The 14,418-nt window shown below is 44.2% G+C and overlaps 1 protein-coding gene across 1 annotated transcript in view; it reads right to left on the reverse strand.

The window, feature by feature from the left end:
• Positions 1 to 14,145, reverse strand: part of RAB2A (RAB2A, member RAS oncogene family) — a 49,185-nt gene extending 35,040 nt beyond the window's left edge. The window contains exons 1-2 of the mRNA XM_075416098.1: positions 13,766 to 14,145; positions 1,862 to 1,933 (exon numbers count right to left, since the gene is read on the reverse strand). Coding sequence (XP_075272213.1) covers positions 1,862 to 1,933; positions 13,766 to 13,811 — 118 coding nt within the window. The 5' untranslated portion in view covers positions 13,812 to 14,145. The remainder of the gene's footprint in view (positions 1 to 1,861; positions 1,934 to 13,765) is intronic.
• Positions 14,146 to 14,418: the final 273 nt, after the last annotated feature.

Here is a 14,418-nt window from a genome sequence, read left to right on the forward strand (position 1 = left end):
CCTGCTTCTATTTATTCTTCTCCCCCCCCCCCATCTTGTTTTCATTAGAGGTAAAGTAAATCTTAGAGATAACATTTTAGCCTAGCTACACTAAAACTTGGGGCTGAATTTTGCATAAATGAAATGTCTTTTTCCACATGTCCAATTTCAGTTTCCCTTCTGCTCTCCTGAGCTGCTCACAGCAGCTACAGAAACTGCACTCCCATAGGCTAAAATCATTGTACTATATTGAAAAAAAGTTAGGCTATGTAACACAAGCTTTTTTATTCAATCTAGTGATTCTCAGGAGTTTTAACATCATCAGTTGGAAGTGCATTAGGTAACATCAATTACATCTTGCTTCGTGTGGGCATTTGTATGTCTTTGAAGCCATGGTCTTTGTTTCTCTCTCCCTTTCTAAATCTGTTTGAGTACTTGGGAGAAGCATCCTCCCGACCGAAACACACACACATGCCCTATCAGTTAAGTGAAAGGAGGCTGCTTCCAGCCTATGCCCCTTTTTACCCTTTCTAAATAGCTTCCCATGCTCCATTCCTACAACCCTCACTATGTTGCTGTCTAGGTTCACCTCCTCATCCCACTGGCTTCAGTTTCTGCTCCCAGATTTCAGCTAACTATATGCCAGGCAAAGAACTGGCACTACAATGCCCCTGCTGAGGTGACGCTGTTTCCCACAACCTATCAGCGTGCTGATGTGACATGGCTGCCAAAGGCATAAGGTGTCATATATTCAGCAGGCCTAAAGAAGAAAAGATGACAATAACTCTTGCCTCCCTAAAAAAACTCATGCTCTTTATTCAGCCAGCCTATTTGCCGCCATCACCTCAGAAACACTTGAAAACTGATGTTAGCCTAAGAGTTTGAATTATGTTAGACAGCCACACACAAGGTGTGGGAGGACTGTCAAGAGGGAAAAGGAAGCCATAACCAAACCACTTGATACATTCTGTTATATGAAGAATATTTGTTTGTATTTCAAGCATCTATCTGAGTACTCCCAAACACAGCAAGCCTACCTATTCCAGGGCACAAACTAAAAATAGAGACTAGGGACACATTTTGTGCAAGGCTCAGTACGATTAGAGTTGATAGGTTCCTTGAAATAACATTAAGTTCAAAGGTTCTGCAACCTTATCAGAGGCTAACATCTGTTATGCTTAACAGTGAAACTCTGAAGACTAAGCTTGCCCACAGAAGAATTTATTCACACACTATTTCTCCTATTTTGTGCGGAAAGATAAATAAAAGTTTTGTATTATTTAGTGTAGTTAGACCAGAGGCAATGTATTCTGTCAACATGTACTCACTTCCCCTAGTATCAATATCAAATCATACCTAACACAAATGGTCTACATCCAGTTGAGGAGTTGGGAAGAACCTCTCTGCCTTCCAAACAGTGAATACCTTCACACTTCAATCCATACCTATCTAGAAGTTAGTCTTCCCAAATAGTAAATTTGTTTATTCACCTTTAAGGTTAACTTTGCTTTAGTTTATCTGTAACTTGTCTTCAAGGTTCTGTGGCTAGGCTAATATTCTGTTCCCCAGTGAAAAACCTGCCATTTGCATCACCATCAGTGCATTTCAAGCTTGACCAATTCTGCTTCCATGCCCAGTTTTTAGCTTTCCTGAAGAGATAGTTGAGATAATACAGTTACAAATTTATTAATTGTACCTTCACAATAAGAAAAAATGCCTCCACTTTGCTTTATTAGCTAACAAATATTCATCAGCTAAAGATTCACTGCTACCTTAATGCAGCACAAATCCTATATTGCCACAGCACAACACACTCATAAATGCATGCTGAGGTACCCTAGCTGCTTAACCACTAGCATTATGGGGGGCAAAAGAGACTTACCAATAGTGAGATCGTGGACTGGTTGAAACCGCTTGTCTGTAAACTGTAACAATAAACATGATTTCCCAACACCTAAAAAAAGAGAAGAAAAAAGTTTTAAGCAAATTCAAAAAATTTGTTAAGAACCAATAGAAATTAATTGGAGTGGTATATAGTGTTTAAAATTCATTACTAGAATGGGAGATACTAGACTTCACATACTTTGAAGTGCATGTAACTTTTCCATAACATAACAGCAGAAGTTACAGAAACGTCAAAAGTCAAAAAAGTTATTATTCAAAAATTAATTCGTCTTTTGAAAAAGTAGTTCTGCCTTTAAAATTAAGCAGAAAAAAAAATTTTCCCTAATGTATCTTCAAAGTATCATTTCACACCCTCTTTCCACAGTAACTATAGGTCTTGCTTCTCCTCACAACTCTACATCTGCTTCCCCTCCAGTACTTTCAGCTTTCTTCCAAGGTAACTAGATCCTTAATAGCACCTCACTCCCACCTATCTCTTAATTTATCAGCCGAGGTAATAGCAGTATATACATGGTTGCTTACAACCACTGTGTGCTACTGCCCACTGGTTCCCAATAGGCCAAAAAACAGTCCAAGCAGAACTGGCAACATCTGAGTTCACATCAGAGCCAGACAGACAACATAAACATTGACCCATCAGATATCCTGATTTCCGATCCAAATGGGTTCACCACTCCACATTACATTGCTATCATTTAGCAAATGGGCAATTTCTTCCGTGTGTGAAAGCACAGAAAAGTACAAGTTCATTCAGTTAATAGGAGTACTCACGCTACCTAGGTCTGTAAACACAACACTTTTCAGAGTTCATTTTTCCTTGTTCTTCTAGTATGGGTCATTCTTCCTGTTCTACTAAGTCAGATTTCGTATTTTCCACCTTTTAAAACTTGATAGTCACACATTCGGTTTGCACACATTTAAACTCTGAACTATATCACATACGATACTGTAGCTTCCAAGTTCCTGCTGTAATTTTCTCTATCTGTCCACCAAGTTAAGGCTATTTTAGCCACATACTAGAGGTTAGCAGAAGGTGATCAAAAATGACGTATCTGGTAATGAAAGACAGCAAAGGCAAAAAGAAAAGAACCACACTGCAAGACACAAAATATGCATACCAGACGTTTGCATATAGTGACATCAATCTTTCTACTACTAAGTTCAAAGTTTTTTAGTATGGTTTCACAAGGAAATAAAGTCTATACAATCGTAATTGCTGACCACCTGTCACTTTAGTCTTAAAAAGCTAAGACCAGTGCCCAGTTTCAATCAAATCTAACAGAATCACAGAATCATTAAGGTTGGAAAAGACCTCTAAGATCATCAAGTCCAAATAGGAGACTAGCATTTAGTTTTGTCACAAAGAAAGCTGTGACAAACTGATGACATGCTGAGATTAATAACCCAAGTGAAGCTGCAATTTCAGCAGCTTAAGTCCACTGTTGGTGCTGCTATCCCTACGCTCCTTCCTACGGCACATTTGTGCCCCTTTCTTCATATTGCTTCAGAATTCATCTAAGCCATTTCAGTCATCCACTGGGTTAGCACGCTAACCTGACAGGAAGAGTGACAAAGCAAACAGAAATGGCTTAATGTGGTGTCAGACAAGTATGAGAGTTAGTTCAAATGAGGGAAAAGAAACACAGCAGCCAGCAGAACAACAGCTTAGAGTGGCATGGAACTACAGCCCAAGGGAAAGTTTGCAGCATCGGCCTCAATAGCTCTCTAACTCTCTGGCTTATGATAGCAACCTGTCAGAACACAAGAAGCTTGGAAGCAGGTATAGATTTTGTCCCACGTAATTAGTGTACATAAGAGAAGTGGATGACGAATGGGGAGAGCGCTGAAGGTAAGAAACAAACAGGGAGAAGGACAGGCAGAATATAAAGAACATCAATCTAGTATTTTAAGGTTCCTTAATAATAATTCTGCTCACAGAACACTATTTGCATATACAGACAACTCTTATACCACCAGTGAAATATGGCTGCCCCATTGCAGAACATATCACCCCACTTACAAAAACCAAGCTATAAATCACACCAAAAATAGAATGCAGAATAGCTTTTACCATTAACCTTTTCAGTATCATCGGATAAACCAGAACCTCAAAACTATTCAGTATTCCTCCACAAATCTTACAAATATTAGAAAAATATGTCAAAATCTAATCAAAGTACACTCGATTAGGTGTACCAGTACTAGCTCTCAAGTGGCAATCTGATATTTCTTCTTCTTCTTGTAAGGCGGGTGACCAGCTTGTTGGTTCAGAACATACAAACACAAGCATCAGCACCGCAATGATGACAGACAAGCACAGCCACTTTCATGCAAGCCCTGTCTCCAACTGGCACAAGATGACTGCACCTCTAATTACTTCTGTGTAGCAGGCCTTCCACAAGCAGACTGATGGGTTCACACACAGAAACAGAAGAAGTAACTAGTTTCCATTTAATGCCATCCCTGCTACTTTAGAATCAGCAAAATACATCTAGAAGTCTGTAAGTTTTGTACTGTTGCTGACTGAGAGAGGTTAAAAAAGTTGCAAATAAAGCTGTAGTGCCTGTTTAGGTTATGATTTGTTTTCGATATTACTTATAATTAGTTTACTCCCTACATTTAATAGTAATGTTTTGTTTTAATTTTGTAGTTTTAAGACACTGCAAGTCTGTAACAGGAAAGTTCTTACGAGAATAGCTTGTGGCCTATTCACTTCCAGAGCCTGAGCAGACTGTGCTAGCATAGACACAGCCAGGAACCTCTAGCAGCAACAGCAGCTGTATATGAGCTCCTGAGCAGTTTACCACCCTGTGACATACACAGATGCTGCAGAGATCAACTGACAGTTGTGTGGTATGCCATGGAATTAGCTGCAAATGGTTTAAAGTAACTACGCTGGTTAACTCTAAGAGCAGAGTAGCTTTTTACCAGGTATCTCATTCGCTTAGCACTGTAAATCTTACACCTGAAATAAGGCAGACACTCTGGGAGAAAAGTAGCTGAGCATGTCTTACCATAGTCGATTTAGAACACAAAAGAGATACATTCAGTTAATTAACTCAGGCTCTATTTTAGTGCCACAAATACTTTGACATAGCCTCAGATAAACCACCCCTAGAGGAAAAAAAAAAAAAAATCATAGTATCTTAAAACCAATCAAAGTATCTTAAAGCTTGGACACATCTCACCAACAAGCACAGTAAACAAAAGCTCTTGCTTAAGAACAAATTAAAACAATGGATTATGTGCTCAGAGGGGAGCAGCATGCTTGTTTGCAAGCCCCTGTTCTAGGATCCCTTTATCACTTTTCGGTACCCAAGCAGCAATGGGAAGCGGAATTTGTGCTACAGTAGTTCTACTCTCCGGTTCTGAATTCCAAATTATCAGCCTGAGCTGGTTCTCCAAATTCCTCTGTCCCCCTTAGCTTCCTCTTTATCTGGGTGCCACTCTGTAGTCAGTCTCCCTAGGCAAAGCGTTGCTAGTGTCCACCTCGGCCCAGCCACACTCCAACACTTCCCTTCCTTAAGTGAACACTAGCATTCATCTCACTGCTCAGCAAGCCAGAACAGCTAAGTGGTAAAGCTAACCTCTCCCTTCTCACTCATAAGGTCATGCAGTGAGCTAAACCAAGAAAGGGACACAGCATAAAACTCCAGTCACCCAAAACACTCGCATATGCATGAGACTAGGGCTACAAAATTATATAGCAAAGGGAAGTGGTGTTCTTTTCAGCAGCAGCCTACACTCACACCAATTGAAAAAGCAGCTCTGGAACCATGATGATACAGCATAGTCAGTTAAATGGTTTTTGCTAAGAGAGCCAATCTGCTTCCTTCTCCCCTTCCAGCTCCTGTGTCTCCCTGCAACTAGGGCACGGGAAGTTCAGTTGTCAGCTGCAAAGTCAGAGATGCACTACTGTCAACATGATGAAAACTTCCAGGCTTTTCTTACCAGTAGATGAAACTCTACTACTGTCAGATTACAGCCAGAAGAAAAGGATCCACAACAATTTAAACCAATCTAACCAACCGCTGCAGCTCTGCTCCTTCCACTGATGTCTGAGCATCCTTAGCATGTTGATTTGGCTCAAAACTAAAAATGCCTCAAAAAAGGGAGGAGAGTGGGCTAAGAGCATTTCCTTACTTGTTCACGTCACCACTATAGCCCAAGAAAGGTGACAGCGCAAAAGAACTGCAGCAGTAGTCATCTCAACCTGAGTATCAAAACTGAATCCTGCAGATAAATATCTTTAGTTAGTCTGCTAGCTGCCCGCAATGGGTAGACTCACTCCTTCCCACACAGTTCCACCTCCTTACTCAAAATGGCTCTTACACTTTTCTGACTATTTCTGCTAATTGTATAGTTTTGGTTTTTAAATCACCTTTGTGAGCTGTGCTAGCTCTTTGAAGGATCAGACAAGTACTGACGGCTAAGAAGCAGAAGTTTATAGCTGAGACAAGGAGTCATAACCAGGCCCACCTATTTTGGCAGCAGACAAACAATGGCTTAATTCAGCCATCTCAGAACTGTATATTTGTTGTTGTGGCTTCACAAGACAGGGTGATCAATCAGCTCACCACCCACAGAAATGCAGACCTACTCCCCCTTTGATACCTTGCTCTCACCCATCCTCTTAATTTGGTCAGAATTTGATGACCCCAGAATTTGGTCAGCACTTCGCCCGGCCAACTCAGCTGATTCAGCCACCAAGCAAAAAGTTAACCCAAGAAGTAGGTAGTTTTCTACTGCGTTAGCAGGTTGATTCAGCTCATAGTAGACTATTGAAGTCAGCATAAGGTAAGGGGAGCAAGACCTCCTCCTTTCACGTGTAGGTAACTATGTCAGTTTACAATCCCCAATACCAGTGAAGCAGAAACAGGCTTTCTGCTTTTCTTAACCTCCCTTTAGAAAACAAACAAAAATAAAACTTTAAATAGGCTAAGGATGGTCTCAAACAATGGACAACTCTCAAATAACATAGGTTTTAAAACTAACTCAGATTTACAACAGATAATTAAATAGTACAAATGTCACAAGATACATACCTCTAACTGCGCTTATGAGCTACTTCTCACTCTTTCTAGTCTGCATAGCTTCCAGATGTCTATCTCGAGAAAGGCCTATGGAATGTGGAAAGAGGGACAGGCCACTTAGGAGGAGTACAGGAATGTTGTCAAAGCATGCAAGGGATGCAACGAAGAAGGCTAAGGTCCTCCTGGAATTGAAGCTGGCAAGGGATGTCAAGGACAACAAGGAAAGCTTCTTCAAGTAAATCAGCAGCAAACGGAAGACTAGGGATAATGTAGGGCCGCTGCTGAACGAGGTGGGCGTCCTGGTGACAGAGGATGCAGAGAAGGCAGAGTTACTGAATGCCTTCTTTGCTTCCGTCTTTAGTGCTAAGGCTGGCCCTCAGGAATTCCAGGCCCTGAAGGTTAAGAGAGAAAGCCTGCAGAAAGGACAAGCTTCCCTTGGTCGAGAAGGACTCTGAGAGATCAGTTATGCAATCTGGATGCCCACAGATCCATGGGTCCTGACTGAATTCACCCACGAGTGCTGAGGGAGCTCGCAGATGTCATTGCTGAGCCACTCTCCATCATCTTTGAAAGGTCCTGGAGGACACGAGAGGTGCCCGAGGACTGGAGGAAAGCCAATGTCACTCCAATCTTCAAAAAGGGCAAGAAGGAGGACCCAGGGAACTACAGGCCGGTCAGCCTCACCTCCATCCCGGGAAAGGTGATGGAGCAACTCATTCTGGAGGTCATCATCAAGCAAGTGGAGGAAACAAAGGTTATCAGGAGTAGTCAACACGGATTCACCAAGGGGAAATGATGCTTGACCAATATGATAGCTTTCTACGATGGCATGGCTGACTGGGCAGATGAGGGGAGAGCAGTGGACATTGTCTACCTCGACTTCAGCAAGGCTTTTGACACTGTCTCCCCTAATATCCTCATAGGCAAGCTCAAGAAGCATGGGCTAGATGAGTGGACAGTGAGGTGGATTGACAAATGGCTGAACGGCAGAACTCAGAGGGTTGTCACCAGAGGCGCTGAGTCTAGTTGGAGGCCTGGAGCTAGTGGTGTCCCCCAGGGGTCAGTACTGGGCCCAGTCTACTTCAACTTCATCAATGATCTGGATGAAAAGTTTGAGTGTACCCTCAACAAGTTTGCTGATGACACAAAACTGGGAGGAGTGGTGCATACACCAGAAGGCTGTGCTGCCATTCATCGAGACCTCAACAGGCTGGAGAGTTGGGCAGAGAAGAACCTGATGAAGTTCAATGAGGGCAAATGCAGGGTCCTGCACCTGAGGAGGAACAATCCCACGCACCAGTACAGGCTCGGGGTGGACCTGCTGGAAAGCAGGTCTGTGGAGAGGGACCTGGGTGTCCCGGTGGATGACAAGTTGACCATGAGCCAGCAGTGTGCCCTGGCTGCCAAGAAAGCTAACGGGATCCTGGGGTGCATTAAGAACAGTATGGCCAGCAGGTCAAGGGAGGTTCTCCTCCCCCTCTACACTGCCCTAGTGAGGCCTCATCTGGACTACTCTGTCCAGTTCTGGGCTCCCCAGTTCAAGAAAGATGAGGAATTACCAGAGAGAGTCCAGAGGGCCACGAGGATGATGAGGGGCACCTCTCCTATGAGGAACAGCTGAGGGAGCTGGGCTTGTTCAGCCTGAAAAAGAGAAGGCTGAGAGGGGACCTTATAAATGCCCATAAATATCTTAAGGATGGGTGTCAGGAGGATGGGGCCAGACTCTTTTCAGTGGTGCCCAGCGACAGGACAAGGGGCAATGGGCACAAAATGAAGCAGAGGAAGTTCCAGCTGAGCATGAGGAAGAACTTCTTCACTCTGAGGGTGACGGAGCACTGGAATAGGCTGCCCAGGGAGGTTGTGGAGTCTCCTGCTCTGGAGATATTCAAGACCCGCCTGGACAAGGTCCTGTGCAGCCTGCTGTAGGTGACCCTGCTTTGGCAGGGGGGTTGGACTAGATGACCCACAGAGGTCACTTCCAACCCCGAACATTCTGTGATTCTGTGTTTCATAAGCCCTTTTCTTATCACAGGCTGTAGCTCATTCCTACTCTCCTTCCTTTCCAACCACAGCATGTTTATGCAACTCAAAGTGCAATATTACCCTTTCACAGGCCAAAGCATAATGAGACATTAACCTAAAGCAAAGACTTTTCTTAACCTCTTTTCAGCTAGTTATCTGTTAGTCACAACTCTGCCATCAAATAGGAAAATTTTATTTAAATTGATAGGAAGGACAAACTACAAAATTCCAAACTGCTGTTTGTAGAGCAAAGGGACTTTACATACCAATTACAGCATGGACAAGAACGGAATAAAAACAACCTCCAAAATCATTCATGATGGCTACATACGTTTGGGAAAAATAATGTCATAAAAATGGCTTTTTAACAGTTTAAAAGGTGATTCAGTTTCAATACTTAAATATATAAACAAACCTTGCCATGAAGTATTTACAACAGCATATCTGAAGTCAATAATGTCAGTTTTCCTTTCTACGTAAAAATTAGTGCAGACCTACAAACTGAAAGGAGCTGTTTAGCTTTATCACACTTCATTTAGTATGGCTCTACCAAATTGCTAACTCTGCAGGTTTTAAAAAGAAATAAATAATAATTCTTTCCAAACAAAATTAAACTACATGAGACTGCAGAAAACCTCTTCGTGTCCTGAAGGATCACAAAAGACTTAAACTGCCAGCCATTCATAATAAAATGGTTTTCCTCAAGGTTGGGGGGGATGTTTGGGAGTTTTTTTGGTTAAGCGGTTTGATTTTTTGGGGGGCAGGGTAGGGGGGAGTAATCAAAGGTTAGAATTAGTACAAGGGTGCACAGTGAGAGTCTCAGAAACCCATGTGTATGGACATCTACTTACAGTTTGTTATTTCTAGTTAACTTCTTCTAAGAGGCTAAGATGATGTACAACACCTAATATCGGCTCTCTTAGGGATCAAAAGATCATCAAAAGGGCCCCAAAGCAAGATATAAACAGTACAGCTCTAGCGGGATGAAAACCTGTTTAGTTTAGAAGTATTGTCACGTACTCGTAGAAAGTAAGGAGAAGAGGCTCTGGTCATGCACACTGCTAGCTAATAACAGCTGCTGTTCCAGAACAAAGTGCACTGACACTAGAAACATTTCACACGGAGGACTGAAAAATAAGGCAAATTCAATTGCTTAATTTCAACATTTCAGAATCTCCTAGACAAGTGAAATGGTTGACTAGACAGCTTCCTTTAAAGAGTAAGGAGAATTAGATCACCAAGCAATTATACTTTCTCTCATCATCTTCCCCTAATAAGAACAACTTTGAGAGTTGCTGGTTATAAACCAACGATATATCTGCTGAAACTGAACGGCTACTGGAAGTTCATTATGCAAGAAGCAGTCAGGGTTGCTGAACCAACACATCCAAGAAAAGCAGAAGACAGACCTGCTCATGGAAGATGGAGCAACACTGATCACAGACATTCAGATGGGATACAACTGACAAGTCACGTTGGTGGAAAGAAATCTGGCCACTGCAAAACTGGTATTTCAGATACATTAAAGCTCAGTAGCATTCCCTGGTGGAATCTAATAAACATACTCTAGCATAAGAAAATCTTGTTTAATGTGTATTAAAAATTCTGGAAAACAAAAAAAATCCAGTTCTAGTCTTCACAGAACTCTCATGTATCACTCTGATTTATTCCCATGTGGTACACTGCTGGTAACGAAAACATTTAAGCAGAAAAGATTTCATCATCATACAGCAAAACTTCTAAGAAAAAAAATGGCACTTTCAGTCACCAACTGCAAAAACAGGCAATACTTGTGTGCTAGGAGTGTTCACTGGCTCAGACAAAGTCTGCCTCAACTGGCGGACAAAAGCAGATGTGTAGGGAAGAGTGGATGAGCACACCAACTCCTACCGGCAATCAAAACGAAACAGACACTATCAACCACCAAGGCAAAGGTCTCAGACCCTTAAGCAGAACATACCACCTAGGCTTCTGAATGCATATGCAAACTTCTATAATGTTTTGCAAATATCCAGATGAAAAGATTTTTCCTGGTTAACTGTCACAGCAGCCAGTATTCCACAGTACTTGTGTTTTTTTGTTAAAGATATCAACTCCATGAAATTCCACAGCTACTGTACCACTGATACAGCGTAAAAATAATGCAGATTTATGACAACGTTGTTTAAGTACCTGAAAAACAGCCATGCCATTTCAGGTCTCTCCCCCATCAGTGAACTAATTAGATTTTGAAACAGTTCCAACTACTTAGAAAAAACTTTTTTTTCAATAAAAATTGATATAAAATGTAACAACCGGAACAGAATCAATCCCATGTTCATAAAGCTACTGTGCTGAAGTACCAGCAAAAGAAAAAGTCACTGAATGTCAACAACCAATGAAGCAAGCAATGCAAGGGGACAAGAGCCATTGAGCAAAAACCAGTCTTGCAGTCAGTCTCTGTGGCTATCATTTTAAGAGACTGAGATCATACTGATTTCCTGTGTTTAAGTAGATGAAAGCATGTGGAATCGCAATTCAGAGAAGACACATGCAGGTGTCTTGTATAACTGCAGGGGTTTTTCGTTGGTTTGTTTATGGCTTGCATAACTCACTTTGTTTTGAACTGCTGAAAGGGAAGACGAGCTAAATGTTAACATCTGTCCGCAGCTGATGCTGTCTTACTTTTCCCCTACAGTTTGTTTACAACTAATTGCTGAGTCACCAGGCAGCTGATCCATTTCCAAAGACTCTAAACCAAGTCCCAGAGATAAATTTCCCGATCATTATGAAAATGACATGGCCTGCAAGGCCACTGGGATATCTCCACCGATTGGAATGCTGTGGCAGACCACCACTGGAACTGAACAGGACAGTCCCGATCCACTCATAATTTCCATCAGCAGAGCTGTGAGTTCAGCTGCCTTCGTCTGAGGAACAGTAGTAACATCTAAACCATCACAGCCACTTTGGCAACAAATAACTGTGTGCAATACAAATTTGCTCTTCAGTACTAGCTATATTAGAATACTTAAAAGGCTCATGGGAGATCTAAACAAAAGCAAAACCAACTTACCAATATTGGCAAATTTAATTCACTTTAAGAATGATCATTGCTGTAGTTTTAATTAGCTTCCTGTAGCAACTCTGAATAAAACCCACAGCAATTTAAAAAAAAACAAACAAAACACAAAAAACAAACTTGTGAGCTGTTTTCCTCTCTGTGTTTCCCTTCTGTACCTCACTCTTCCCATATCTGGCTCTTAAGCAGTTGAAATAACTTCAGAAGCAACACACATCTATTCTGTTTTTCATATTTCAAGCAAACGAGAGGCAAAAGCGCACCACAGACCATTACACTGAGGACGTTTAATTGTAAAAATTTAATCAGTATATGATCAAAGTACCAAACCAATTGTTTGCTGCCATGTCGACCACTTTAACAATCATAGTTTTTAAAGATGCACCAGAATTAGCCACCTGTTCAGAAGCACTATCATTCAGAATTCTGCACTACCATTTTGCATAACCCTGGGCAGAAAAACCTCTCCTTACTTCCCCGGAATCTGCTCAGGTCATCTCCTGTCCTCTGGTTTAATGAGCTGTCACTCACCTAAATACTCAAGAAAAAACAGAATTTTCGCTCATCATCTACAGCCTAATGCTTCCAACATGGTCAATACAGCTGTGATGTATTTCTTAAGATTCATTTGTACTACAGCTGCTACTGCAGTAGTCTAAAAAAGCTGCCAGAGTTTAAGTGTTTAAGTTTATCTTCAAAAAGATAAAATCACATAGTAGTTCCATCTAGTGTATTTAACAACCTCACGTGTAATGCAACTGTAGTGTATAATTACACTCTAGCAACAGATAATTTGGATCATTGGTATGAAGTACAACTATGCAAGTATCCCTAAAATAGCACAAAATGACAGCAGTGTCATCAAATTCATTACAGAAGGCATTTATTCAGGTATGAGGAAAACATCCAGAAAGATGCACAGTACATAGGCACTATAGTTATCTATGTTAGTTACCTTGTCCTGACAACAGTTTGATGCAAGCATGCTACTTATATCCACACTATGCTGAGGAAGAACACAATATATTGGTAGAGGGGCTTCAAACAGCAATTCTTATCAGCATACGGTTATGCCTGCAGCACTCATAAGCATTATTATTTGTTACGCAGCAGTCAATGACATATACAAGGGAGCAAGCAAATGGGTGAGGAACGGAAGAGACCACAAAGGCAACCTGAAGCATCTGGGAAAGCAGCAGGCAAAAAAAAATTTTTAAAAAATAAAAAAAAAACAGATCCCGTGAATTCGAAGGAAAGAACCAGGGCTTTTAATTTTCCTTTGACAGCACGTCTCGACACAGCACCTCCAGCCGGGGCTGGAAAGGGCATCCTCGCGGCCTGAGCCCAAGGCACCTCACAGCAGTAGCCTTGGCCTCGCCACAAAACTGGGGGGGGGGGGGCATACGGCGCCTCTCGGCCGCGGGGACGCAAACAAGGGGCGCTACCCAGGCACGAGTTTTGGGGCGACAGCGCCTCTCCCTCCCGCCTGCCCGGCTCAGCCGCCGGGACCGTGACAGAGCCCGACCCTGCCGGCCAGGCCCAGAGGCGGCTGCCGGGCTCCCGGGCCTGCTGCGGGGCCCGAGGCCGCCGAGAGGCAGGCCGAAGCCCCGGGCGGGGCCCAGCGCAGAGGCGGGGGGGAGGGGGGGGGTGGGAGCCACCTCCCCGCGCAGAGCCACCACGTCGACGACGCCAGCACTGCGGAAATGGGAGCGGGGAGCCGGGCCCTGCTCTCCGCTCCGCCCGCCGCCCGGCCCCCGCCGCTTACCCGTGTCCCCGATGATGATGTACTTGAAGAGATACGCGTAGGCCATGGCCGCCCGCTCGCCGGCTCTCGCTCGCTCGCTCCTTCCTGGCGCGCGCGCTCTCCCCCCGCCCCCGCTGTCAGGGCTCGCGCTGCGGAGAGGTGAGGCGGAAACGGTTAACAGCCGCCGGGCGCCTCCGCGGGCACCGCTCGCTCCCTCCTACCTCCGGCCCCCGCGCCGGCGGGCCCGCTCGGTCGCTGTTGCCCTCCGTCCGTCCTGCCGCTCCCCGAGGCGCCGGGGAAGGCAGACGCGGCGGCGGGAACAGCGGGCGGCGAGAACAATAACAGGCGCCGAGCGGACCCGGACTCCGCCGCCAACGTCACGCACCCACCTTCCCCGCTCCGCCCCCGACCCGGAAGTGCTGAGGCAGCCGCTGGCCCGGCGCTGCGCGGCCCCGCCTCCCGCCGGCGAGGGGGCGGGGCTCCGGCGCTCCAGCGCCCGGCAGGGCTGAGGGGAGGCGGCGGCGGCGCGGGGAGGTGGGGGCCTCTGACGGCTGCCGGGGCCCGGGGCCGCCGTTTTTCCATCGCCTGGGTGGGAGGAACAGAGCGACGGGGTGCTGCTGTCCCGGCGGGGCGGGTGGGGTGTCCCCCGCGCTGACACCCGAGGGAGGAGAAAG

This window comes from Opisthocomus hoazin, chromosome 3, assembly GCF_030867145.1.
Source record: "Opisthocomus hoazin isolate bOpiHoa1 chromosome 3, bOpiHoa1.hap1, whole genome shotgun sequence".
Lineage (NCBI taxonomy): Eukaryota > Metazoa > Chordata > Aves > Opisthocomiformes > Opisthocomidae > Opisthocomus > Opisthocomus hoazin.